Consider the following 26,480-nt stretch of genomic DNA (forward strand, 5'->3'; position numbering starts at 1 on the left):
GAGCAACATCTTGTTTACCCATCTCTTTTGTTTCCTGCAACATTTCACACTCCACACCATCTGTTCCAACTGCTCACTGAGGTTTGGGCATGAATCTGAAAATTTCAAGCACTTTGTAACATCATTTCAAACCTTTTATCTTCTTACATCCAAAAACAGAGGTGGTCTGCAGTGCAATGCTGACTGAATAGGACAGTGGCAAAAAAGTGCTTCCATGGCACATGGAGATAATTCTGTGTGGGCAGAGTGACCATCCTGTAAGATTCAGCCCTCCATATATTTCCTGAGGAGCAGCTTTTCCCAACCCCAGCACAAGATGCCGAGCAGCCACAGCACTGGCTTTTGCCTTGAGAACACCCCGTGTGGGTACATTAAATACTGGCAGTAGCTTAAAGATCGCATAAAAGTAAACAAACTCATGGCAAAGCCCAAAACATCTCACTGCACAAAACTCGTCAGGCCACAGTCAGATCTTTAATAAAAGCACTTGAAGTCAGTGACAAACATGATACAGCAGACATGACAACTCAGAGAAATCAAGCTGGGGGTAGTAGTGTGCTGCTGGTGTCTGCAGAGGATTGAACAAGGTCCCTAAACCCAACCACCCCCTCAGTGGCTGCTCACAACACACCTGAAGGCTACTCAAAGTCCCTCTTGCCTCACCCCTCCTCAAGCTAGTATGGCAGAAGCACAAAATGGTCTTTGTTCTGACAAAAGAAATAAATTAACCCAAGAAAAAGCTCCAGCTCTAATCTCTGCATAGAAGGCTGAGTTGATTTTAAAGCAAGGAGACCAAGCAATCCATATCCTCCCTATTTCCTCCAGTTTCACAATATGCACTTTTCCAGGGCACTGTTGTGGAGAGGGCCTGACACTGCCAATCTCCTAATGGGATTCACGTGAGTGGAGCAGGGCATGGCAAAAGCATCTCCCTGCAGAAACCGTTCCTCACCTCACTGGTGAGCCTGTTCAAAGCTGTCAGCCACTTGTACAGCAAGACTACACATTCTCATTTAGCCACCTTCCGTCCTGCTCCCCTAATTGGAGCATTACAAACCAACAAAAGGTGCACAGGATCCTTTTCACTGTGACATTAACTAAGTAACCAATTCTAATTCCAGGAGTCAGGGATCCTCTTCTACTGACAAGGCCCTGAAGGTTCCCTGGTAAAAGGAGGGGTTGTGCAGCACTGAGAGGAAAATGGCAAAAGGCTTGTCCTCAGAAGCCCAGCACACACAAGAGCTTTGGAAGGTTGTATCCCTGCACTTTTGGTCTTTGGGTAGTGCCACCTGCTCAGTATCTGTAGTGATCTGGCTTGAAGGGCCCATCTCTGGGCAAGCCCAGGTATTTGGCCTGTTTGTCACTCAGCTTCGTCAACTTCACACTCAGTTTGTCCAGATGAGCAGCAGCCACAGCTTCATCCAGCTGGAAAACAAAACATTGAGACAAGAACATTAGAATAGAGTTCTATCAGTTCAGGAAGTCACAGTCCAGAGGGAGAAATGAGTATGTGGAAACCAACAGCAGCACCAAGGGGGACTTACATTGACACAGCTTTTTTCCTGCCAACATCTCTCACCTGTCTGAGCACAGACCTGCACTCACATGGAAGAGCCTTATGCTTTTGAGGGAGTTAAGGTGAGGCAAAATTTTATATAATCAAACCCGTTTCAACCTCATTTACACATTCACATCCATCCAGCAAGCAAAGAGCAGACATCAAACTCTTCAGATATAAGAATATCCAGTTTGGTAGAATGATAAAGCCCCAGTTTCCACTACAAAGACACCTGGACATACTACACGGTCATCCTATAGTATTATGTAAGTCCTAACATTGGAAAAAAATTCCTGCCCTCTCCAGATACACCATCTTAGGGACACTTGAATGATGGAATTCATTCCAGAATCTCCAATTCAGCAAGACTACTTGTATCTACTGGCACTATCTTCATGAACAGTAAAACCAAGGTGGGCTGTAGGACACAAGCACAGAAAGGCTGATTTAATTTCTCTGTCCCAGAGGTGTCAGGCAGATGTGTAATCTCAAGAATCTGAAAAACGTAGTAAGTTAGAAAGCAGTTAAGTGCTCCAGGAGCAGGTACAGGAGAGTCAGAAAACAAACAGGAGGATGGTGAACACACTGCTGTGTCAGAGGGGGATGTACAGCCACAGGGGATACTCAGAGGTAGAAAGGACAGCACAAGCAGGAATCAAGGACAAGTCTGACCACTTGTAATTCCTGCAAAAACCAGGCAATCATCGCAAAGGAAACTGATACAAGGTAAGTCTAAATCCCAGAGAAGACCAGCAGTATTTCCCTCATAATAGTTAAGTAGACATGAAAGGCTGCAATATAACTGAAGAACAGTAAATTAACAAAACAATCAAGGGTCAAACCTGCAGCCTGTGTGAACCAGCAGGGCCTAAATGATTCAAAAACTAGTCTTGGATTTCCCCCTCCAAGGGCTTGTGGTAACAAAGCCACTACTCTGAAGTAATCCCATGCCATGAATCAGGTAAAAAGCTCTGCATAGAGTGTAACTCACTGAAGCTCAGCCTGCTCACAGTGACCACTCTGGACCTGCCTCTTGGGAACCAGTACAGCCAAAGGTGACAAGACAAAACCAGAAGCCTAAAGGGAAATGGTGGCAGTGAACCATGAAATCCACCAAAAAAGTCAGGTAAACCATGAAAGAAAGTACAATGGGGAAGGTCTGTGTTTAGAAGGAAAGTAAGTATTTAGACCTAGTACATCCTGTCAGGATGCCATGAACAAAAACGGAGGGTCAGAAACTGTATTATTATCTAGCTGATTAGGCTGAGGTATGAAGCTCTCACAGGTGTATTTCCAGTGAATTTAAGACTGATTCCACCCACTTAAAAAGAAAGTGAGTGCCTGACAATTCCCAGATGCAGTTTTCAAGTGGGCACAGGAATCAACTGTTTCACAGCTGCTTGAGCTTGGAGATTTCAAGACTTAGACATAAGAGACACACAAATTTAGATGAAGGTAAGCAGACATTCTCACCTTAAAATCAAAGCTGAGCAGGACAGATTTGGTGCCAAGAACATGGAGACAAGAGTTTTCCCAGATTTCCAGGAACACACATTGCAGAAACATGTGCACGTTTGTAATGGCTGATCAAAGCAATATTCTTGCAGTCAAAAAAAGTGTAGTGTAATGTACTTAGTAATTGTTAAGTCTTACATTTGGACCTCAAGGCAATTGCACAGAACTTGGAAACACACTAACCCAGAAAATTATCAGAGAAAGCTCTTTTGCTGGTTCTGACAAGGTGACTGCTTTATTCTTTGAATAAAGCCCTCTGTGAGGCACAGAGGGTCAGAAGTGAGAGGGTCAGAAGTGGTTTGTCACAGTGGATGAACGTGAGGAGATCACTGCCAAGGCAACTTCATGTTAAATTGCTCTGGGCATTACTTCTCATTTCTATGTATTTCCAGTTCAAATATGTTTACAAAAAATTGTTAATTCAGTGAGAGGACGAAGGCACATTTTATCAGCAACACTGATATCAGCTCTCATTTTCAAGAGAACTGTCAATAAGACTGTTCCTTTGAAGACAATTATGTGGCAGTTTGTTGATCCACTCCTACACTGTATTTCTGGTATGCTTTGCTTGATCCTTAATTGATGACTTAGTAAACTTAAGTTCTTCAGGAAACACCTCACTAGTAAGCCCAAACATACACATTCTACTTCCCAAATGGAAAGTATTATCACATTTACTCTCACACCTGGTTGTGCTCCAAAGGCAGTGGGATTTAACTCCAGCATCTAAGAATCATCTCGAATTCTCAGGCTTGTTTTGGAAAATTAAAACCATGTTATGTTTTCTAAAAGGAATGTTCAAGCTGTGACATGATCCAGACTTTTCCAAGAACAAAGAATGCAGAGATAAGTTTAAAGGGAAATCCAAGGAAATCTGTCATTAATATTTTGTGAAGTTATTAGGACCAGATTGTGATAAGCTCTCTCAGGTGCAAATGGGATCAGGACTCTATCAACCACAATAAAAGGGATTCAGTTTCACTCCAGCTTCAACGCTGCCCACTACATTTCGCTGCTGGACAGGTTTGTAGAAGGAACAAGCTGGTTTGGTAAAAACTTTACAACTACCCTGAGGCAGCATAGGGCTTCCCAGCATCTCAGAGAAGTCAAAAAGTGCCTGGATGTTCTGTCAAAGGACAGGCAAATCCCAGTTCTGCACACAAAAACCAGCCCATTCACACCCAGCACGTCCAAAGCTAAACATCCTCTGAAGGACAGAACCACTTAACAACAAAACTTTCAGTAGGAAAATTAGTTCAAGCACAAAGAAAGTTGGCCTGAAGTTGGCTTCCTTACCAGCACCTTTGCGTGGCTGTCACTCACCTTCTTTGGCAGGAAGTGGACCCCCACGGCGTATTTGTCACTGTGGGTCCAGAGCTCGATCTGTGCCAGGACCTGGTTGGTGAAGGAGTTGCTCATGACGAAGCTGGGGTGGCCCATGGCACAGCCCAGGTTGACCAGGCGGCCCTCAGCCAGCAGGATGATGTGGCGGCCGTTGCGCAGCGTGTAGCGATCCACCTGCGGGAGCAGCAGTGCCACACGTCAGACACGGGGCCAACCTGGGGGCCTCCCTCCCATCAGCAATTCAGCACTGCAGCACTTTAATTGAAACAGAGACACCCCTCTCTCTGTCCCAGGTGTTTGCAAAGCCTGCAGCAACCCTGGGCTTCACAGCACACTCCTTTTGGCATCTGCTTCGTATTTAAGCAGATCTCCAATTTATTTAACCAGAACCCCAGTTCTCCTGGCTTTTCCACATGTGTATAGTCCCAGCCAGCTGTGATGGGAATGTGCTGCTAGCAGTAAATCCCAGCTCACAACTGGTGTGTGGTGACAGGGAAGAGGGAACACCTCTCCATGCAGCGGTCCAGAGCCCTGGCTTCTATCACAGCATAACAGCCAGAGCCCTCAGCCTGCTGAAGGTCCCCTGGAATTGTACCCACCTCTTCAAGGCCAATACATACAATAGCAGGTGTCCTGGCTCCTGGTGTACCCTGCTTTGCTCTCGGGGGACCACAGGCATGACCCTCCCCAGGCCACCCCAGGGACAGCAGGACTGTGCACACAGAACCCAGGCTCAGATGGGCTAAGGAGACAGGGCCTCAGCTGTGAGAGTCCCACACAACTCAGGACACAGATAATGTCACAGTCCCACATAACTCAGGAGATAATGTCACTTAGCACGTGGCCAAACTGCCTCGGCCAGACTGGACTCCTGCAGCGTTAATCTCAACCCTGCTTCTCCTTTCTACCTCTCATTAGCTCCTCTCTGCCCTGCCTTCACCCTGGAGGAGGTTACAGCATTAAAGCAATAATGAAACACCAATAAGGCCTGTAAGTCTTGTGTAAGTCACAAGAATATTCAGTATTAACTGGTATTTATTGCTCATGTCATACCAAGCATTTGGGAGTAGAGCACTTTGGAAATACTTAAAACATAATCAGTAACTAACTTTGACAAAATCTAATGCTTCAGACCATTTATCTTCTGCTAGCACTGCAGAGCAACTGTGTCAGACCTAAAAGGGTCCTTCCCCACAGCTGTATTTAAACTTAAGAAGCTAGAAGTTACTTAATTTTAAGTAAAACACATAATACTCAATTTTGTTTTTAAAGCTTTGGCCTGTAAGTTAAAAGCTACATGTGATGAAGCTGTAATTGTTACACCACTCTATTCTGAAAAAACACCCCTGTGCAGGACTTTAGCAGAGATGCCAAGAGCAAACCAACACAAACCATGTTTTCTATAACAGGTATTTTGCCTTCAGAGCAGGTCTGTGCCTCCACCTGCCTTCCCCAGCTATGCTTCAATCACAGCACCACTTTCTGCTTCTCAGGTTCACATGACAGATTATTGTCACTCCAGCACAACACATGCAGGCAGTAACCACCTCAAGGAGCAGCCCTAAATCAGCCTTGATTTCTCCTGCCCAAAAGCACTCAGCAGGTATGATGCCTGGAGAGGCTACCTGGAACAGAGGCCAGACAGAGTTAAAGGAACAAAGTAGGTATTTATTAAAAGGCCTACAAAGGATACAGCTTGGGCAATACAAGAGCCAGGCCATAACCAAGATGGATCACGAGTCACAAGTTTTCACACTTTTATAAATTTTGGTCCATTTGTATGTTGGGGTTAATTGTCCAATGACAGCTTCAGGTTATGAAGTCCCACCCTCCCAGATTGCTCTCCTCAGTTTGCTCTTGTTTATACTTTTTGGGCCTGAAGCTGCAATGGTGACCTTGGTTCTGGGGCTGGAGAAGGATCGTTTTGTTTAACTAAACTGTGAAGAGAACTTGCTAACACTTTATATGAAGTTCAGTTATATACTAATGCAGTACAGGATCTGGAAAATATGAAAGCTAAAACTTGAGGCATCAGGTGGGATAAGAATGATCCCCCCTGAGCAGCTGCAGTTGTTGTTTTGCATGCCAGTTCTCCATTGTGGACCACCAGTGACAGTGCTCAGTCCACCCAAAAAACACCATATGGGCCATCACGAGATTACAGGAGGAAGTAACAAAACAAAGAAGGAACCAGATGGGAAGCAGAACATGAAAGATCCTGAGAATAGCTACAGTTTCACTTATAACAAACACTGAATATACAGATTGAACTACTAAAAGATAGTTGAGCAGTTAATGTAGCATTTCAGTTTTGAAGTCAGAATTGGGTGGTTTGGGTGTCAAAATCTTATATCCTTACATAATATCCACACAACTTGCCCCTGGACAGCTGCTGGCTTGTGCATAGAACCCCACACCTTCAGCAATCTGTACTGACAGAAGTCATTCAATGCACAGGGGAACATAGAAAATGTAAAATTAATGCACAGAAATAAATACAAAATAGTAGTACCAGCAGAAGCCTAAGTCAGTACTGTGGAAACACATCTCATATACAGGCAGATAAATAGGCTGATCCATAAGCTCAAGGAATTGCTCCAGAAGTAGAATTCAAATTATCCAAGCAATAAGCTCCCCTCCACACTTAGACAAATGCCTCCCCTCCTTTTCCCCACTGGAATTTACTTGGCTCTGGACTTTCTGGCTGCTTTGCACTCCCCTTCACACTATATGGCAACAATATATGAGCCAAAGTTCATTGACCTTGACCTTTCCTTGCCCTCTCTGGTTGAGTTTGGGCTGCAGGTCAGTCTCTGATACCCAAACACAGCTGAGTAGGGCAGCAGTGCAAACCCAGAGCCAAACCAACCTGCCAGCTTTTCAGTAATAAGCCTATTTCCTCCTTACCTGTCCTCTGAATGCAACACATCAGCCACAATGGCACAGTAAGATGTTTTTCTTATTAAACATCTCTTCCATCAGCCCAGCACTGGTCCTGAAACTTTCATGCTGGACATGGTCTCAATTACTTTGTACCTCCAACTGAAGTTAACCACCCTCGGCCCTGTCATTAATCCTCTCATCAAGAGACAGATGTGCTCATAGAAAGTCAGGGATTTTTGCTCTTGTACTATATTCCCCTCTCTGGTTCAGGATACAGAAGAGATATTGCCAGGTTCCAGTAAAAATCTGAGTATTTATGCAGTTAGATTTCTTCACCATTAATCCATACGGACAACCCTGACCCCAGTTCCATCCTTTTCAAAAGGTAATTTGATTTCTTTTTAAAACCAGGAACTTGTTACAGTTTTCGTACCTGGGATCACACTGCACCTTACTGCACCAGATTGCCTCCTCAAAACAAAGCATACAAAAAGAGATTTATTGCCTCTGTGCAGGTAGTTTGTGTGGTGCCATATTAACACCCAATTAAACCTTCAACACTGGTTATTCTTCAAGCAGTCCAAAGTTTAGTTTTAAAAGAACCTGAGCTAGCAGAAAACAGGCAGGTACCTGTGGGCTCCTCTAGGACAAGAGCTGCTGAGCAGAGTCAGGTCCACCAAGGCCATGAGCAAGAACAAACCTTGCTACTGAGAACACAGTGAGAACTTGAGGGTGAAACTCCAGACCTGGTTAGTGCAAAGTGTCCCAACATACCTCTCACAAGTGCTTAGTAAGACTTTGATGTGGTGGCCAATAAGCCACAGGGGAGCTATGAAAATTGGAAGGGCAAATGGAGATCTGAGAGCTATGTTTGAGTGTGGTGTTATTAAAAAGTACAAAACCTGTCCCAGAATCCTACTATCAGCAAGGACACTCCCTCTTCAAAAGGTAACCAGAAGTCCCACACCAAGTCAGATAAAGCGTGGCTTGCTTTATGTGATGTTCTCCCTCAATCCTGGTGTCACAAAAGAGTTTTGATCTAGTTCAGTTTTGTTTCTCTGCTTTAAGACACAGTTGAAAAGCTGAAATTTTCAGATTCTGATTTCCCTTGTGTAGCTACAGCCAATTAGCTAAAAGCAAATACATGGCAGGCATGTAAGCTGAGGGTAAAACATCCTGCCTGGTCTGCCCACACAGGTTTCTAAAATGAAGCCACGAAGTCTGGAAGAGAAACCCAAGTTTGGCAGAGCTCCAGATAGGCCTTCCTGAGGCTTCAGTCTCAGAGGAGATTAAAAAATACACACCACACTTTGAAAACAAGGAGGTGTGAATTTTTTTCAAACCTTGACAGAATCCCAAAAGATATTCCATTGAGATTCCCTTAGGACCACAATTGTTCTGCTGCAGAGCAGCACATGAGCAAACAGCTTCACAAGAGGAAATTCAGGTCAGGCACCAGGCAATCTACGGGCTCTGCTCTTAAGTTTTACTGGGTCTCTAATAGTCTGCTCTGTATTTCTCATCTAACCTGCTTTCTGAAGCTGAGCTATGGCACTATTTTCAACTCAGGGCTATCAAAGCTAGCACATTTGCTAACCCCCTGCCCATGCCCCAAACATCAAAGCTGAATGGACTTGATGCAATTAATTTTCTCTACAATCAGCACTAAGGGTAGGCTCCTGTCTCTCAAGGAAGTGTGAACACGTGAAGTAAGATGTACCCATACCAGGCACCTCTCCCCAGGGATCACCCTGAGAGACTTGTGCACTGTCTGCAAACTCGTTTTAATGCCAACCCAAGAGTATCATTTGCAGCTTGTTCCAGGTTAGGAGAATCAGCATTCTGACCAGAGCAACAGTAGCTTCCAACAAAGCTAGAAACACCAAAGAACCTGGAGAAATACTCTCTAGAAACAGAGTAGCTACTGCTTTTTTCCAGCAGGAGAGCGTGTGGAAAGGCTGCCTTACCTGAGGTTTGACATTCACTGCCTCCACTGCATTGTCATTCAGCCACTTGGCATCAACTTCCACATCAAAATGGCCAATATTACACACTATGGCATCATCCTTCATCTGCTCAAAGTGCCTGCAAAAGAAAAAAAGTTGTATCAAAAGTTAATCCACAGTTTTATCCCTCAGCAGATGCTCCAATCCACAGTCCTGACAAGTACCCAGCTCACTAACTGCACTGACTATCACAGGGTGATAATAATAATTGTCTTTGTGACTTTGAAGTTCCCAGCAATTTTACATCTCTAGACACTAATGGCCTGATCTCCTCCCACCTAATCTGATCTTCCATTATAACGTGTACAGTCATCGGGGCAAAGGGAAGGAGTCTGTGTGGAGCTGGGGCTATAAACTGAAATCTGTGAAGCAGCAACCAAACACTGCAGGCAGTTCATTGATAACAGGCTGGTTTCAGCTGCTATATGCACCCACAGATGGAATCACTTTCAACCTTTACCTGCCTCTTCTTCTGTTCACATTTGTCTGGCTTAACACAGGATTCAGCCTTGATGCTCTCATTCTCCAAAAGTCAATCTACCCCTCTGCAGCTTTTGTTTCTCCATCGTTACATTCCATAAGCCAGGAACAATTGGAATGTGGCAACATCCAACAAAACTGACCAAAGACATAATTTCTCACTAAATTCATGCTAAATTCTGATGTCAAGAAGTCAGACTGTGTGCTAACTCTAACCACAGTGCTGACAGATTATGACTGTATTTAAAAAAAAGAAATCTAACTGTAGAGGTATGCTTTCACTAAAGCAAGTGGCTTGGCCATACCTGCCCTGCACAATGTCAGTGCAGCCAGTGGTGGTGACAAAGATGTTGCCCTCTTTGCAGGCTTCCTCCATGGTTGTAACTTCATAACCTGAAAGGAGAAAAAGTTGCTTCTCTACACAACCACCAACATTTATTAACAATTGGGACACAATACTAGAAGCAGAAAAGTACAGAGGAAGCATGAGTCGAATGTTTCTGCCCACACCTGGCATAGGGATGATGCAAGGTAATGGGATACTGGTCTTGCTAAACTCCAACATTGCACAAAAATCATCCATCCCTCACTCTTTTCAAATCTGTGGATCTATGCATTCAATGCCCAGAGGTATAGTTTGGCACAGCACTCAGACTGGATTCAGGGGGTCAAATTTGCAAAAGGCATCCCCCCATAACACCTGCAGTTCTTGGCAAGTATGAGCAGAAATGGGATAAACTGGTACCAAGAGGCATAATTACATGAAGCACCCAGAGAAGAGGACAGCTTCAGAGCATCCTTTGAGCTCAGCTGGAAAGACAGAGAGGAGAGTATGGCATTGCTCTTCAAAAAAAACCTATCAAGGGTAAGGCCTGGTGTTCTCTAATGTTTTAATTTCAGTCAAACCTTATCCCACACTGGAGATTAGAACTGCACAACTTGAGGACAATCCCTCAGCCCTACCCCGCTACGGTCTCTGAATCCCTGACTCCAAACACACCTCCAAGGCCTCTAGTAATAAACTCCTTCCTTAACTGCAAGGAATGGATTCCTACAGTTAAACTGGATTCAACTGTACCTCAGCAGGGACAGGGCTGAAACCCACTGAACCTTTCTTGGCCAGCTCTCATTTACTGCTCTACACTGATATGCAGAGACCCTGTCAGACACCCAAATTCCCGCTCTGCTTCAGCTCCCACCTTCCATGGCTGCCTGGAGCGCATTGATGGGATCGATTTCGGTGATGATGACTCTGGCCCCGAAGCTCCGCAGGGCCTGGGCGCAGCCTTTGCCCACATCCCCGTATCCTGCCACCACTGCCACCTTCCCAGCAATCATGACATCTGTGGCACGCTTGATGCCATCGATGAGGGACTCTCTGCAGCCATAAAGGTTATCAAACTTGCTCTGAGGGAGAAAACAGAACAGATGAAAGCCACACGTGAAATTTCCTCAGAGAAAGAAAATGGACTTATGTGCAAGCATGCTGAGAGTCACTTAAATACCTTAACCACCATCACAATTAGGAACAAGACAACCTGTACAATGTTTTTTATTTATCCAGTTTCAATATGTTTATATCAGACACAGGCTTCAACATGGTGAGAAGCATTTCCTAAATACATTGTGTCTACTGACCAGGGCTTGAACTTGCTAAAAAGTTTTTAGAGGTAACCTGAATTTATCAATGTACATCTGAGTTCCTAAACCAGATTTTCACCATTTCCCTGCTGCTGTTTATCAATGAACTGAACCAAGTGCCACAGGAAGGCAAAACACACCAGCAGTACATCTTATCTCTGCAAGACATATCCAGCCTGCAGAGCAGCAAGTTGCTCACCTCAACTGGAGAAACTGGTTCCTGCAATCCCAGAAGATCAAAATTACATCTTCCTCCACTAAGACTTACCCTAACACTGTCAATACCTCACTATTGCTCAGATTTGGAAAAATTCAGCAAGCAGCCATTCCCAACAATGGTCACTCCAACCAGGAAACCCTGGATTTCATCTCCTAATTCCCCATCACAAAACATCCTCCTACTGTATCACTGATGTTAACAGCCAGACCCTCCAACCAAAACTGCCCTGCTAAAATCAGACACCAAATATTACTTTACCCCTTGAACACCTTCCTAAACTCAAACAGACCTTGTTGTGCTGTTTTTTGTAATGCCCCTTCTACCCCTGAGGCTTTTTGTTTTGACCAGAAGGAGGTCAGGGCTGTACAAACAGATTTGATTATTAGGGGAGTTACAAAGACCAAGCATTTTTAAATAATCTGACTACTAACGTTGTGCTGTGCTCCCCAAGGAGGAAATACTAAAAAAATCTCCACTCACAGCAAAATTCTGGTCTCAAATCCTGTCCTGGCTTTCTACAGCCTTAGGGCACCAATCATTCTTGCTTTCACTGAACACAGCACTGCCTGCTACAGGCAATCTTATGATTAGGCAACAATCTGGTCTAGTGGAAGGTGTACCCACAACACTTGCAGTTCTTGTAAGTATGAATAGAAATGGGATGAACTGCCCATGGCAGAAATTGGCCAAAGTGTAAACAATTATACCTCAGATCCAGAAGCTCCCGACTCAGTGCCTATAAACATTATCAGAGGCATAGCTGCCATTACTATATCAGAAAATTGTGTTACCAATCCTGCAAATTCTAGAGCTAGTGCCAATTGGTATCCCTCTTTCCTAGTCCTGCAGATTTTCCTTGCAGCATGGAGGAAAGCAGCATGGTCAGATTTGATTCCTCATCACCAAACCCCCCGGCTGCAATCAAAGCCTTTCCAGGTGTCTGTGCATTCCCATGCAGGCAAGAGAGTGGAGTGTTGGATGCAGACATCTGCCCCACACAAAATACATTTGAGTGGCAGAGGGGAGAAACAGGGCTGGCTGCTGTGCCCACCTTCTCTCTCCAAATGTTAGCAGGGGAACCTGGCATCAACTGGAAGTATCAGATTGGGAGAGCAAGATTTGTCAGCTCAGTTCCACATTTTCCCAGAGATCCGTAACTGTGGTTAGTACACATCTTGTACTGTGTTAATGCCAAAGACTACTTGAAAATAAGTACTGGACTGGCACATGAATCCCAAATCCCCTCAAGAGGCTTTGTTAGAAATATCTGAATTTCCAAATCTACTAAACAGTATTAATAATTATTACGCAAGCAGCACAAATCTGGGTGAAAAGGATGTAAAGAACTTCTTCCAACACTAACTGGATTCCAGCCTACTACCTATGAAGTAAGTGTCAGGTGCCTCTTGGTGAGCAGAAAGGAGACAGCAAACTGCAGAGAAAGCAGGCCAAACATGAGAACTCCCAATCCAACAGGATAATGTCTATATGGGAACTTGAAATATAACTTGAAATTTAAAAAACATCGAGATGCATAAACCTTTAGTACACCTTTAATTCCCACTATAATTCATCTGCAGCCAAACCCTTTAAACACCATTCCACTTCATTCACAATTGAAAGCAGTACTAAAGCTAAGCAAGGGATAAATATATGCCTTCTGCCCTCTCCTTTGCAACTGCTGCTTACAGACATCACCTACAGGCTGACCAAACAACCTTTACCAGCACAAGCAGGTCACACTCTCTTTTCCAGCTGGTACCTGACACCTGCCTGGGGGCTTTAAGCTACTCAGTGAGGAAAGACTCCTCACAGAGGGACTGACTGTGCCCAGGAGCCATGTTCTCCAAAAGTGTGTTCACATTATTAAACAGCAGAAGAATGGATGTCCCTACATACAAAAAAACCCTTGATGTCCCCACAATGGGGCATTTACAATGACATCAGTTGTAGGAGAATGGATTGTAAGAGAATAGAGATGGTGCTGCGGGCAGCCTCACCCCTGATGAGTTGCAGCTGTACTAACTACTAAAGAGTAGAAGCAGCCTTGCACTTAATAGGTCACAGTTATGTCCAATAAGGATGTGTGTTATAAAACAGTGTGTTGGCCAGTCCGGCAAAGGGAAGGAGTTAGTGTTGCATGATGCTGCCCATGGGCATTCACAGAGAAAAGGTATGAAAGTTTTACTTTTATACTTATTTTTTTCTTATTACTGGGATGATAAACTGCTGACACTTACCACCATCTTTGGTGTCAGTTGTGTGACCACCATCAATCAAGGGCTCACTTATAGGATACAGTGGAAATCTCTGTTCAGAACCAGATCAGGAGAAGCTCAGCAAGAGAAGGAATACTTTCATGGGAATGACAACATCCCAACACCAAGCTGGTCAGAGAGCAGAACACCGAAGAAGGGCTTTGTCTGTATTACCTTGGTGACAGAGTCATTCACATTGATAGCTGGCACTTTCAGGGTCCCATTGGCCTTCATCTTGTACAGGTTGTGAACGCCAGTGGTTGTCTCTTCTGAAATACCTCTAATTCCTGTGGGGAAAGTAAAAGGATTCACCTTAGTTGGAGTCAATGAGCTGCGCAAACCAGCTCATCCAGGAGCTGGGAGCATTCTTCAGAGGCTTAAGTTAAAAAAACCCCTCGGCGAGAGCAAGGAAGAGACGAAAACCCTCAAACAACTGCAGGAACAGCAGAGGATGCGCTTCAGAGCCACACGCCTCTGCACCGGCCGGTGCCGTGCCCACCAGGCTCCCCAGCAGGCTGCAGCAGCCCGGATCCCGGGGAAGGCAGGCGAGGGCTTTGCCGCAGCCCCTCGGGGCCGGTGTGCCCGGGCCGGACAAGATCGAGGCCCGGGGGGAAAAGGGGATCGGCCTCAGCGCCGGCCCGGCCGCGCTCCGCGGCGCCGCAGCGCCCTCTGCTGGCAGCCCGGGGTGCCCCTCAGCCCAGCCCGCGCGGACCCACAGAGCGGCCGGAGCCGGGAGGGACCCACGGGACCACCCAGCCCCTGGCCCTGCACAGACACCCCAACAACCCCACCCTGGGCATCCCTGGCAGCGCTGTCCAAAGGCTCCTGGAGCTCCGGCAGCCTCGGGGCCGGGACCGTTCCCTGGGGAGCCTGGGTAAGGCCCAGCACCCTCTGGGGAAGAACCTTTCCCTGATATCCAGCCTAAAGGCCCCTGACACAGCTCCAGCCGTTCCCTGGGTCCTGTTCCTGGCCACAGAGAAGAAATCAGAGTCTTCCCCTTCTCCTTCCCTCACAAGGAAGTTGTAACTGCAATGAGCTCTCCCCTCAGGCTCCTTCAGCTGAACAGACCAAATGCCCTCAGCCACACCTCTGGCTTCCCCTCAAGATCCTTCACCATCCTCGTGTCCCTCCTTTGGACACTCTCTAATAGTTTCATATTTTTCTTATATTGCAGTGACCAAAACAACACAATAGTCAAGGTGAGGCTGCCCAAGCCCAGAGCAGGCAAGACAATCCCCTCCCCTGACCAGCCGGTGATGCTCCCCATAACACAACTGGTCTGCCTGGCTCCAGGGCACTGCTCACTCACAGATGCCACGTCTGGTCCCAGTCCATCCTCACTCCTCAAAAAATCCAGCTGGGAGCTCGTCCAAGCCCAGGCAGGGAACGCTGAATGCAATTCTGCATGGTTTTCACACAAGAACCTGGGCAAATTCCCCAGCAGAGCCTGAGACTGAGCCATGAGACCCTCCCATTGCTGCCCAGACCACGCCGTAGCACATGAAGGAAACAAGACCAACTGCACTAGAAGGGAAAAGGCTGATTAATTGGAGAGGAGAAGGCTCCAGAGAGAGGTCACTGCAGCTTTTTAATATCTGAAGTGAGCTTAAAAGACGTGGACACACTGTTTAGCATGGCCTGTTGCAACAGGACAAGGGGGAATGGTTTTAAACTGAAAGAGAGTGATCCAGACTAGGTCTAAGGCAGCTTTTCTTTACAATGTAGATGGCATAGGATGCCCTGAGAAGTGCTGCATGCCCCATCCCTGGGAACGTTCAAAGGGCTCTGAGCAGCCTGAGTTGAAGCTGTCCTGCCCATTGCAGGCAGGTTAGACTAGATGGCCTTGTAAGGTCCTTCCCAACCCAAACCATTCTGTGATTCTATGATTAAGCTGACTGATCCGCACCATTTCTATCTCACCACAGAGCCCTCGATAGCCCCACTTCCCTGACCGTCACCTGCAGAGGGAATGCATTCGGGCTTTGGCATATTTAGGGCTTGCTTGGAGAAGAGAGGAGAGTTTAAAGTTCACAGTGCAGCCTTGTGCACAGTGAAATGGAGGATCTGAAAAGTCTCCCAAAACCATCAGTTTCCAGAGCAACTGCCTGGACAATGGACAGTCATCCCCCTGAAGGAAAGCTTTTGGAGGTCATGGCAGGAACCTCCAGTTCAGACCTGCCCTCTCTCTTCCTGTGCATCTGGCAAATAGGAGACACGCCCCTCACCCTTCAAAGGCTCTCCAGATGGGAGTCCTGAGCTTAGCAGATTGTCTTTCCATGGCACTAAGCAGACCTCACATCCCATATGCCAACAGCTTCCCCTCCCTGAAGGCACCCCAGCACTGCCCCAGGTGCCATTTACAGCTGGTCTAAACCTCTCTGCAGCTGCCCCAAGTGCTGCCCACACCACTCATGGTCAATGCCCGAGTGACTGGAGAGCAGAGAAGGGCCTGCAGCAAGGAAGAGTTTGAATTAAACCGACACAGCCTTGCTAAATACTCAGACCTGCTTTGCCCTTTATTTCCACACGAGCAATACGCAAGTCTGTCAATGAATCACAAACTAGCCAACCTTCCCCACACAGGTCTTTTGCATAGATGCCAGAGATCTCTTTTGCACAGATGACTTTCCCCTTTGGTCAGTTCTCTTTTTCCCCCTTTCTTCCTTTATTTATCTTGATATTAAGGGCATTTGGCTTAATGGAATAAGCCAATAGCACAAAGGCCATTCTGCCCTCTAACTGCAGGCACACTTCGAAAGAGGGGAAGCTTCCTGAGCAGTTCCACACACATTTAACACATCTCCTAGTTGAAGGAATACTACTTTCAACTATTAGCTGCACACTAGGACTGAACTATTGAAATTAGAAGCAGCTGAAGCATGGAAGACAATCCCCTCTGAAATTAGCCCAGAAAACTTATCCAGCCTTAAAATGTTAAATGGCATTTTCAGCTGCCTAATGCCAAAATGTCTCCTGTGCTCACAATCTACACATTGTGCATGCTCTGACAATGTCACTCTTGTTCCACCTCCACAGAGGTCAGATATTCCCACAAGCCCTTAGGATATAGGATATATCTATATCTATATCTATATCTATCTATATCTATCTATCTATCTATATATATATATATAAAAATATAACAGAGCCTCTGTTAGCTGTGAGATACCAAAATTGGATGCTACACTGCATCATTTAAGCAGACTTTGCAGCAAAGAGCTAAGCACAGATCTCAGATTATGGAGATCAAGACTCTACTCTGTGAGTCCCATTCTGGAAGTTTTGCTGTTTCCAAAGAGCAACGGACTGGAAGTTCAAACAGATCAAGTTTGCCATCCTCTACAGAGCTCAGTCTTAATTTACTGAACTGCTGCAGGGAGCTTTACAACTACAGCCAGTGCATATAGCCACACATTTTGGGAAGGGAAAAACTGACAGGTATTGCATCCTCCCTAGACTCTTTAAAACCCCAGAGGAAGAGTTATTTCTAAAAATTTAGGAAGCAAACCCAGACAGGGATGTTTTTTATCAGAGACAGGCTACAGATGGATGCCAAGACATGAGACAGTCCAAGAGCCATTGTCCTACTGCATTGTATTATGCCAGTCCCTCCCACACCAGCATCAAAAGACAAGCACGAGGGTGAAAGGGGCTGGAGAGGAGAAACAAGTACAACAGGAGGGCTGAAAGTGTGAAAGGAGCTCAGCTCAAAGACCCTGCGAACAAGGACACCAACCAAGGTGTGCATGGCAGGGAAACAACCCAGCAAAACAGAGCACGAACATGGAAAATACTTTCTTCGGCCTCTGAAAACACAAGGAAGACAGAGAGGAATGATCAATTGTGGTATTCCTTGGCATCAAACATGGGAAAAGCAAGAGGTCATCAGTATCACACAGAGGTAACCCAGGAACCACAAAACCTTTGACAGAAGAGAGGCTAAGCAAAGATCAATGAAAATCTTTCATGACGGTTTAAATAACACAGATGTTGAGTGTTGGATTATGAGTGACATCAGGCTAAGGATGAAGGACAAAGTGAGGCTTGTCAGAGAGAAAGTTCCCCTCTTCCTGGTGCCCCTACCGGCAGCAGCACACAGATGAGGAGCAGAGCCCCAGACTCCCCTCACACAGCCCTATTCACAGCCTGCCACCTTCAGATTTTTTCCTCCTATCTTCCTACTAAAGCAGAGCACGAGTCAGAGGAGAGCTGATCCAGCAGGTTTCTACAGTAACCTCCCCTCTACGAAAGCACCAACACACCCCACTGTATCACCACCCAATTTCCTTCACATCCCAGACCAAACAACCCTGGCCCTTTAACAAGGGCTTAAACGTGCCCTTTAACAACCCTGGGCACACATATTGCTGCAGCACAGCTGATGGACACTGGCAGGGCTAAGGAGAGTCTGTCATACTCACCAGGCACAGGTCAGCCTGGTCATGTCAAACTCCCTTCGTATAAATCTTTTACATTAACACATGCTAGCAACACTACGCTGATCAGTTTTGCTAACTTGCACTGAAGGCAAATCAAAGCAAGAGTCCCAACCCTGGCTCCATCAGCATCTTCACTGACAAACTGAATGAGTGGTTAAGGTGGAAAACTATTCCTTCTCCACAGAAGGCTACAGGTAGTCATGACTTCATTCAGAACTGCACTAAGATGATGGGTAAGAAATGCTTTAACCCAAAATTATTAATTGCAAACAGACATTGAGCATATCTAGAACACACCCCTCTTCCAGGACGCTTTTGGCACGATAGCAGAACTACTGGTCATTCTCAGGTAAGGGGACACACTGAAGTATGGCCAGGACAGGTCATTGCAGCTTATGTGCTACAGAGCAGAGGTGGAAACAGCTCCTGCAGGTAGAAGATTCTGGTCTTGACCTGCAAGGAACTTTCACAGCCTGTTCGCACATGCCTGTCCCTCTTCCTCCACCCCTTTTTACACCAGCAGCGAATTCTTGCAGAAACACCTCCCCCCAAAGAGCTTCCCAGGCAGAACTGTGCCTGCCAAAACAAAACACAAGTCACCTTTCAGCAGCTGTGGGTATTTGGTATGAACGAGGTTGGTAAGATCTCCACCATCATCCAGAATCATGTTGAGGGGCTGCCCATCCTTGAAGTACAGGGTCTGCTCAATGCACCACAAGTATTCCTCGTCTGTCTCCCCCTTCCAGGCAAACACTGCATGGGAACAAACACAAACCATTAACCAGATCTTACTCAGCATGTAGTGAAGCAGCCAAAGGAAGATTTCATCAGCTCCCGGTAGCAGCTGACAGGCAGATGATTATCTGTGCCTGCAGGCCAGCAAAGACATTTGCACTGAAAAACAGACCTCCGAATAATCACTGTTCCAGGCCACAAACATGGCCAAAATTTTGAGACTTCATTACTCTCCTTATCCTTCTTCCATGTTAAAAAGGAGAAGACAAAGCAAAGTAAAGGAGACTCACATCCACAGCACCCCAGTCATTAGAAATAGCCACTGGACAAATTGATACAGATAAATGAAAACACAACTACAGCATTTTCTAGCACAGCAGAAAAGAGGGACCAGACTTTAGCATGAGCTAAGCAGCAGAATATAAACTCTTCAGCAACTCCGAGTTTAAATTCTAGTCTCTAGCCCAGCACTAAAATCCAAGCTGAGGTGCCTTATCTGCTCTAATTAGGCTGTATTTCTATGTCAGTATAGCCTCAGCAACAGGCTGCCACCACTGGCATGTTGCATCCAGTAGGATTTGCGTCTTTCCAGACATCTGTACTGTCCTCATGCTATACGCAACCCTCAGAAGTATTCTGGCACTCAAACACGTACTGGGCACATTATTCACACATTCCAACATTTGGATAAATTGTCATGTTTTCTCTGTTTACACAGAAACTGACCTTGAGCCAATCACACAATTACCTATTCTGAAGTAATGTGTGTCAGGATCTCATATTGAAGCCAAGGGACCAGCATTCCTCCAGGGTCTCAAATTCAGTATGTGAAGTGCAATATTAACAAAAAGAGCAAGTTCCAAAAATAAGGACACAAAGGGCAAAGATCAAACACTTTTGACAAACACTCAACCAGTAAATGGCTCTTTAGTTGAGTTTTGGGTGTTGAAAGCAGTGAGGAAGTCAACCCAATGTCTAAAAATCCCACATGGCCCTTGGACAACCCTCTCCAGAGGCAATGCCTGAAGGTGGTGGTGCCGAAGTAGCTGATGAAGGAATCGCTCTGTTGCATTAGAATGTGCCACAGCTAGGGAAAGACTTGTGGCAATATATCATTATAACGAGACACCCCTCCCCAAGCAGACTGCCAGAACCCAAATTTAGCCTCTGCCAACAGCTGGTTTCAGGTAATGCAGTTTCCAGCACTGAGGATTGCATTTCCTTCGGCTGACTTACACAGCGGACAGCTTCAAGTATTTACACTGATCCATGAGGAATTGCTCAGGAACCTGACAGTAAGAAGACAGCAGCATCCTGATCCAGCACTCAAGGGATGTTAAGCAGGAACACAGCTGGGCTAATTCTAGCCTAAAAATATACTGGGTATTGACCTTCACTGTGACAGGGCACATGACAGCTCCCTTACCTTCCCCAAACCGTATTTAGCACAGAGCTTGCTGGAAAGCCCCAAACACCACCAGCTACAAACACCTACACACCGCTCCATTTCATCACCCAGCCCATTCCATCATCTTAATGAGCTCTTACACAGAGCCCAACAGCAGCCTTCGCTGAGAGACCTGTGCACAGGCTGATGCAACAAACCTTGAATCAAACGTCCTGGTTTGCAATAACCACTGCTTCTGATGGGCTGTTTCTATCCTCAAGCTTGTTCAGAAGAGCTTGATGTGTACACAGTTTGATTTAGCAAGAACAGGAAGTACAGCCCAACTCAGCCAAACCAGAACATGGAAAACTTACCAGGGATACCAGCTTTGGCAATAGCAGCTGCAGCATGGTCCTGAGTGGAGAAAATGTTGCAGCTTGACCATTGTACCTGGAAAACAACCAAGTTTTGTTTGCTGAACAAAGTTCTGAGATATCAGGGACTCTCTATCGAACACAGGAGTTTAAAAGAGAGCAAGAGCAGAAAGAAATTAGTCCAGATTCCTGCCTTTTTCAGCAGCTCAGCAAAGATAAGGTGAGAACTGGGTGCCTGACTAAGTCAGGGAAAATAATGTCACATGGAGAGAATGTGAATGAGCTTTAGCTGAGCCATATATTCAGCCATCTCCTTGCTCACAAGCACTTCTCCCAGACAGCCAGAGCATACTCCAGATCTTCAGAGGTGCCCAGCAGGGTGGGTTTGGGAAGTTTTGGTCAATAAAGGTCAGATTTTCAGAACAGCCCTATAGCAAGTGTCCACTGAAGGTATGGACATGCAGTAACACACCTGCTGGCACTCACAAGAGTCAGAAATGCAGCTGAAACATTACACTCAATCCAGCCATTCTCTAAGATTATGCTCACCCACCTCCCACTCTGTGCTCCAGTCATGGAAGCTTTTCCAGCTGAGCTAAGTGTTTTCCTCAGATTTCATAACTAGGCTCAGGCACCTAGAAAAGCAACAGCATGTTGCTGAGTTGCACTGGAAAGGATCTGCACACCTACTGCAGCTCACAGCACCGCATCCCAGAGCCACACACCCGCTGCTGCCCATAGGGCTGACTGGCAGCTATTTGCATGTTCACCAGTTACAGAGCTTGAGTAGAGAGGGCAATAAGGCAAAAACATCCAGCCCGTTTTCAGATACTCATCCCACGTGATCAAAAAGTGACAGTTCAAAGTAAAGGGTGCAGTAGGAACCAACCTACGCTACCAACACTGGTCATGAAAACACACCTGGAAGGGACACAGGAAAACAGAATCCATTACCTAAAGCCGCACCTCCTCACTTGGGTTTTTGCAAGCTCATCCCATACCAGCAGAGATGACATCAGGAGGTGTCATGACATTCAAAAGATACAGAATACCTATATATTGTTTACACTTCAGACTTGATACAGACTTGTGGTAGTGACAAAAAGCCTTGAATAACTGGCACACCTGATAGGCTCAGACCCTAGTATTTACATCACTGCTTATGGAAAGGATCATTTTTTGTTACATATTCAGAACATACACTCTGAAGCAGAGTATTTATTCTGTTTTGTTAACCCAGCCAAAAAATGGACACCCAAGTTACTATGCTGCAGTGAGCTACATCCTCATTACATGGGGTATGATTTTATCAGTTTCGTTCCTCCCTCCCTGGCACCAAAGTTCTGACAGAATAGATGAACGAGGGCTGAATCCAAACTCAAATCAAAGACTAAACTAATCCACAGGCATCAGGACATGGAATAAACACAACAGCACACACCTTTAAAGGTACAACCACATCTTTGAGAAACCAAGTCTCTGCAGGTACCTCCCTGAATGACTTGGATGAATCCCACAGAACACTGATCTGGGGTTATGCTCAGCTTTAAGCAGCTTGGCAATGTCTAACTAAGCACACAGCTGCCTCCTAGGCCAGCCACACTGGGATACAGCAACCAACAGGAGCCACAAGGAGCCTCCCAAACTTCAACGGCTACTGCTTCCTTTTAAATCCTACAGAGGGACAGGAGTTCCCCATAGACTGGCGGGAACAAAGCCAGGACTGTACCTCCACACTGAAGCTCTCCTTCAGAACTGCACCATTTGCAGCCACAGGACAGATCTGAACAGGCTGGGGAACATCTGCACAGCAGCATGTGCCTTGCCCAGGCTGACCTGGCAGTGTCCATTCCTAGTTCCCTCTCTTTTTGAGGAGGCACCTTCACTGCTACAGAGAAACTCCTCCTTCTCCCAGCACCTTTCAATCAGCATGACACTGCTCAATTCTCAGCTGCTCCCAGAGAGGGATCCCGCACAGGGCACCTCTGGGCAGCCAAACTGCAGGAAGAAAGAACTTCAGATCATATACACACTTAACAATCGATCAAAATTCCCGTCAGCTCCCTGCTCAGCGCACAAGCAATGCAGATTGTGCTCAGATACCTGGTTCTCCTCACGCCCTGTACAGCAAACACTCGGCTGTGATGTCTGGACTTCATTCAGCAAGTCAGGCATGGGACATAAGGGAGTAAATGGCTTCTAAGTATCTCAGACTTTAATATGGATGAGAGTAACTGGCCCACAGTCACACAAAATTCAGTGGAGATCCCAGCCCTTGGTCCCTGAGCCACACTGCATCCCTGTTGTTTTCCTGCACAGCTCAAGGGCCAGCACGAGCTCTCAGAAAACTTCATTAGATTTTGCTGACTTTACCAGGGCAGACTGGGGCTCTTAATACAGGCTAATCTGTGCTGGAGGCAGTCCCTAGAGCTGCAGCATGAGCAGCCACAGCACTGCAAGCCTGAGAACAGCATGGCTGCGTGGGCACTGCACACAGGGGACAACAGGCACTCAAAGCTGCAGCTTGTCCACAGAGAACACACACACCCCACACTCCAGGGGTGCTGAGGGCAGGCAACAAACTTCTTGCTCAAGGAGAGAAGATAAAATATATCCCTTTGCAGACTGCAGCCTCATTTAAAAAGTACAGACATTTGCCAGGATTCTGTAAGGTGTTACATAAGCAGGAGCACTGACCTGGCAGAGCATTACCCAAGAGCTGAAGGAGAAACTCAGAGCCACATTACCTCAGCCCCCAGCACGATGAGGGTCTCTATGAGAACTGCTGTCTGCACGGTCATGTGGAGGCAGCCAGCGATGCGGGCGCCTTTCAGGGGCTTGGATGCAGAGTACATCTCCCTCATCTTCATCAGCCCTGGCATCTCATTCTCCGCAATCTCAATGGCCTTGCGACCCCAGTCTGCAAGGCTGATGTCAGCTGCAAGAGAAGCAGGACAGGTGTCAGAGTTTGAATAGCTGAGACCCTGGTATCTGTTCACACACTTGTGGGTAGGCACTGGCTGCAACAGCTGAACTCAACACCCAGCAACAGCTGGGAGACAGAGCTGCAGGAGAACCAGACCCTATTCCAGTTATTCCCGGGTTCTTTGCTATGGTACACAGGCTTTTACACAAGTTTAGACCAAACTTAACAGCCCCTCTAAAAATAAGCATGCTACTGCAAGCTAGTATAAAGCAACTGCGATCTAGCGCACGGACATCTTGAGGCCCATGAATTCAGTAAGCCACGGTCTTAAGCATTTCTTACAGACACTCTCCAAGAGTCCAAAGCTAAAGGGACCGACTTCCACTGTATTGACCTGCGTGTGGGGAGGGGTTGGCTGTAGGGCACTGGCTTCCCACACAGAGAATGCTCCCTAAGAGTGCACCAGGAGCTGAGCCCAGCTTAGCTCCCCCTCCTCACAGCGAAGCTGCAGGTCCTTCCCCCTTAGATCCACAAAAATTATTTTAAGTGACCATAAATACCTTAGTTTCCAGTCAACTTCTACTTTTGTAAAAAGGATCTAGAGCAGAAAAGTTCAGTAAAAAATGAGCAAGGGAGACCTCTGACAGGCTCGCTGCATTCACCATGGATGTCCGACCCCAGCCTTAAAAACACCAGGGTCAAGCAGGTAATGCCCGGCTGCAGCAACTCTTCAGCACCAGCCAACACACAGTGTCCTCCTTACCCGGTTTGAGACCGAGAGATTTCGCAAGTTCACCATTCTATTTAGAGCGTAGCCAGATGCTTTTTTGTCACCTACCTCGTGAACACAGCCTGTGTAGAGCACTGGGGAACACCAGGACTCTGAGTCAGACTGCAGGGTTTAATACAGACAGGCTAATTGCATTTTGCTACAGAATGAAGCCTGAGGCCACTGAAGCTATTGCACGTGCTAGAGCTGACTGGAGGACAGCCTGTACATCACCGGGACTGAAAACTGCCTGAAAACACGCAAGGAAAGGACCGCGAAAACAAATACATCAAGAGGAGGAGGTTTGATATTACCCCTGTTAAAGGCTTGGTAGCTTTACCAGGGCTGCTTTAAAAATAACCTGCAGCATTTTAGGTTCAGAGCCTCCAGGGTAAATTATTTATGAATCTGAGCCTTACAGACCAATGTTCTTTTCTTGGAATGAAGCCTCCAGGTAACATCCAACCCTTTATAAAGACTGGGGCTCTGTGAAGTTTCAGGTCTACAAAAATACCCGCCAAAACCTCCACGGCAAGTGAGTCAAAGGTCTCAGGATGGGGAACGCTTCCACCTTCGGAACTAAGCCTGTTCCCGCCAAAGGCTCTGAGCGGCGGGGGAGGGACGGGCCAGCCGGGCCAGGAGAGCGACACAAGCGCGAGTGGGAAGCCGGCGGTGCAGCGCCCCCGGGCCCCCTTCCCCCGCGGCAGCTCCCCCAGGGCACAGGGGGCTCAGGCCCGGCTCCGCCGCGGGCAGGACCCGCCGTCCTCCCCGCCGCGGCCGCATCCAGCGCGGCGCCACGGCCGCAGAGGCCGCGCTCCCCGCACCGCGCTTGCCCCGGCCCGGGGGAGGTGCCGAGCCCCGCGGGACCGGCCCAGAGCTCGCACTCACCCACTTTGTAGGGCAGCCGGTCCGACATGCTGGAGCTGCGGAGCGAGCGGGCAGGAGGAGGCGGCGGCAGCGCCGGCCACGCTTTAAGCAGAGGCGGTGCCGCCTGCGTGAGGCGGAGTCGGGCTGCGCCTGGGCGCCGGGCCCGGCCGGCGCCTCCTCCGGGCCGGGCCGGCCGCGGGCCCGCCTGCTCTGCGGGCAGCCAGGGCACGGAGTGCGCGGGGCCGCGCTGTCCCCAGAACCCGCCTCGTGCCCAGACCCTGCCTCATGCCCAGAACTTGCCCCATTCCCAGAAACTGCCCTGTCCCCAGAACCTGCCTCCCGGTGCGGCCTCTGCCGCAGCTTCGGCCCCGTGCCCGAGCACGCTCTGGCGGCCGTTGCACCTGCCGCTGCCGGTGCCAGCGCGGGAGTTGGTGTGTAAGTATCGGTAGAGATGGCTCAGAGCATGGACCAGGCTCTGCTCCGTGGGGCCCAGCAGTGGGATAAGAGGCAACGGGCAGAAACTGAAGGAAGTTCCACCTGAACACGAGGAAGAACTTCTTCGTTTGGCAAGTGACCACCCACTGGAACAGATTGCCCAGAGAGGCTGTGGAGTCTCCTCCGCTGGAGATATTCCAGATCCGTGCTGTGGCATGACTGTTTCACTCAGGATGTGGGACCAGAAGCCCCACTGTGGTCCCTTTCAGCCTCACCCATTCTGGGATTCTGTAACCTAGAGCCGCGTGAAGCCACAGCAGGTGCCAGGGCAGTGCCAGGAACAGCCCTGATCCGCGATGTCAGGCCTGGCCACGACGGCGCTGAGCAGGCAGCACTCCCTGTCTCACTTTCCCGAGAGGATCCCACGAGATGTTCAGTGTGAAGTGTTACCCTGGGGCACACAGACTCCTCACTGCAGCGCGCCCAAGGCAGTGGGCAGAATACAACTGGTGAGATGCCAGGCAGAGCTGAGGCCAAGGTATGAGCAGCTCTATCAGCCTGGACCTTGGACTTGGCTGCAGGCAGTTCCCCTCCCCAGCCTGCAGCCCTCTCCTAGGTGCTGGGCAGGACTGCCGGCCCCCAG

The 26,480-nt window shown here is 47.4% G+C and overlaps 1 protein-coding gene across 1 annotated transcript; it reads right to left on the reverse strand.

The window, feature by feature from the left end:
- Positions 1–455: 455 nt before the first annotated feature.
- AHCY (adenosylhomocysteinase) lies at positions 456–25,493 on the reverse strand. Its single transcript, XM_066198932.1, has 10 exons — positions 25,424–25,493; positions 23,588–23,778; positions 20,841–20,916; positions 18,945–19,097; positions 14,080–14,192; positions 10,986–11,193; positions 10,092–10,179; positions 9,268–9,385; positions 4,397–4,591; positions 456–1,425 (listed from the first exon to the last, which is right to left on the reverse strand). Exons 1-10 carry the CDS (start codon positions 25,449–25,451, stop codon positions 1,294–1,296), a joined length of 1,302 nt encoding a protein of 433 aa, XP_066055029.1. The 5' UTR covers positions 25,452–25,493; the 3' UTR covers positions 456–1,293.
- Between the last annotated feature and the right edge of the window lie 987 nt (positions 25,494–26,480).

This window comes from Chamaea fasciata, unplaced genomic scaffold, assembly GCF_029207755.1.
Source record: "Chamaea fasciata isolate MVZ Bird 193981 ecotype frontalis unplaced genomic scaffold, bChaFas1.0.hap1 SCAF_17, whole genome shotgun sequence".
NCBI classification, from domain to species: Eukaryota; Metazoa; Chordata; class Aves; order Passeriformes; family Sylviidae; genus Chamaea; species Chamaea fasciata.

Coding starts and splice junctions, on each gene's coding strand:
- AHCY (XM_066198932.1), bottom strand. CDS start 25,451: ATGTCGGACCGGCTGCCCTACAAAGTGG. Junction 11,194..14,079: donor TGAATGACTCTGTCACCAAG/GTAATACAGACA, acceptor TTTCTCCCTCAG/AGCAAGTTTGATAACCTTTA. Junction 4,592..9,267: donor CAGTGAATGTCAAACCTCAG/GTAAGGCAGCCT, acceptor CTGCTCCCGCAG/GTGGATCGCTACACGCTGCG.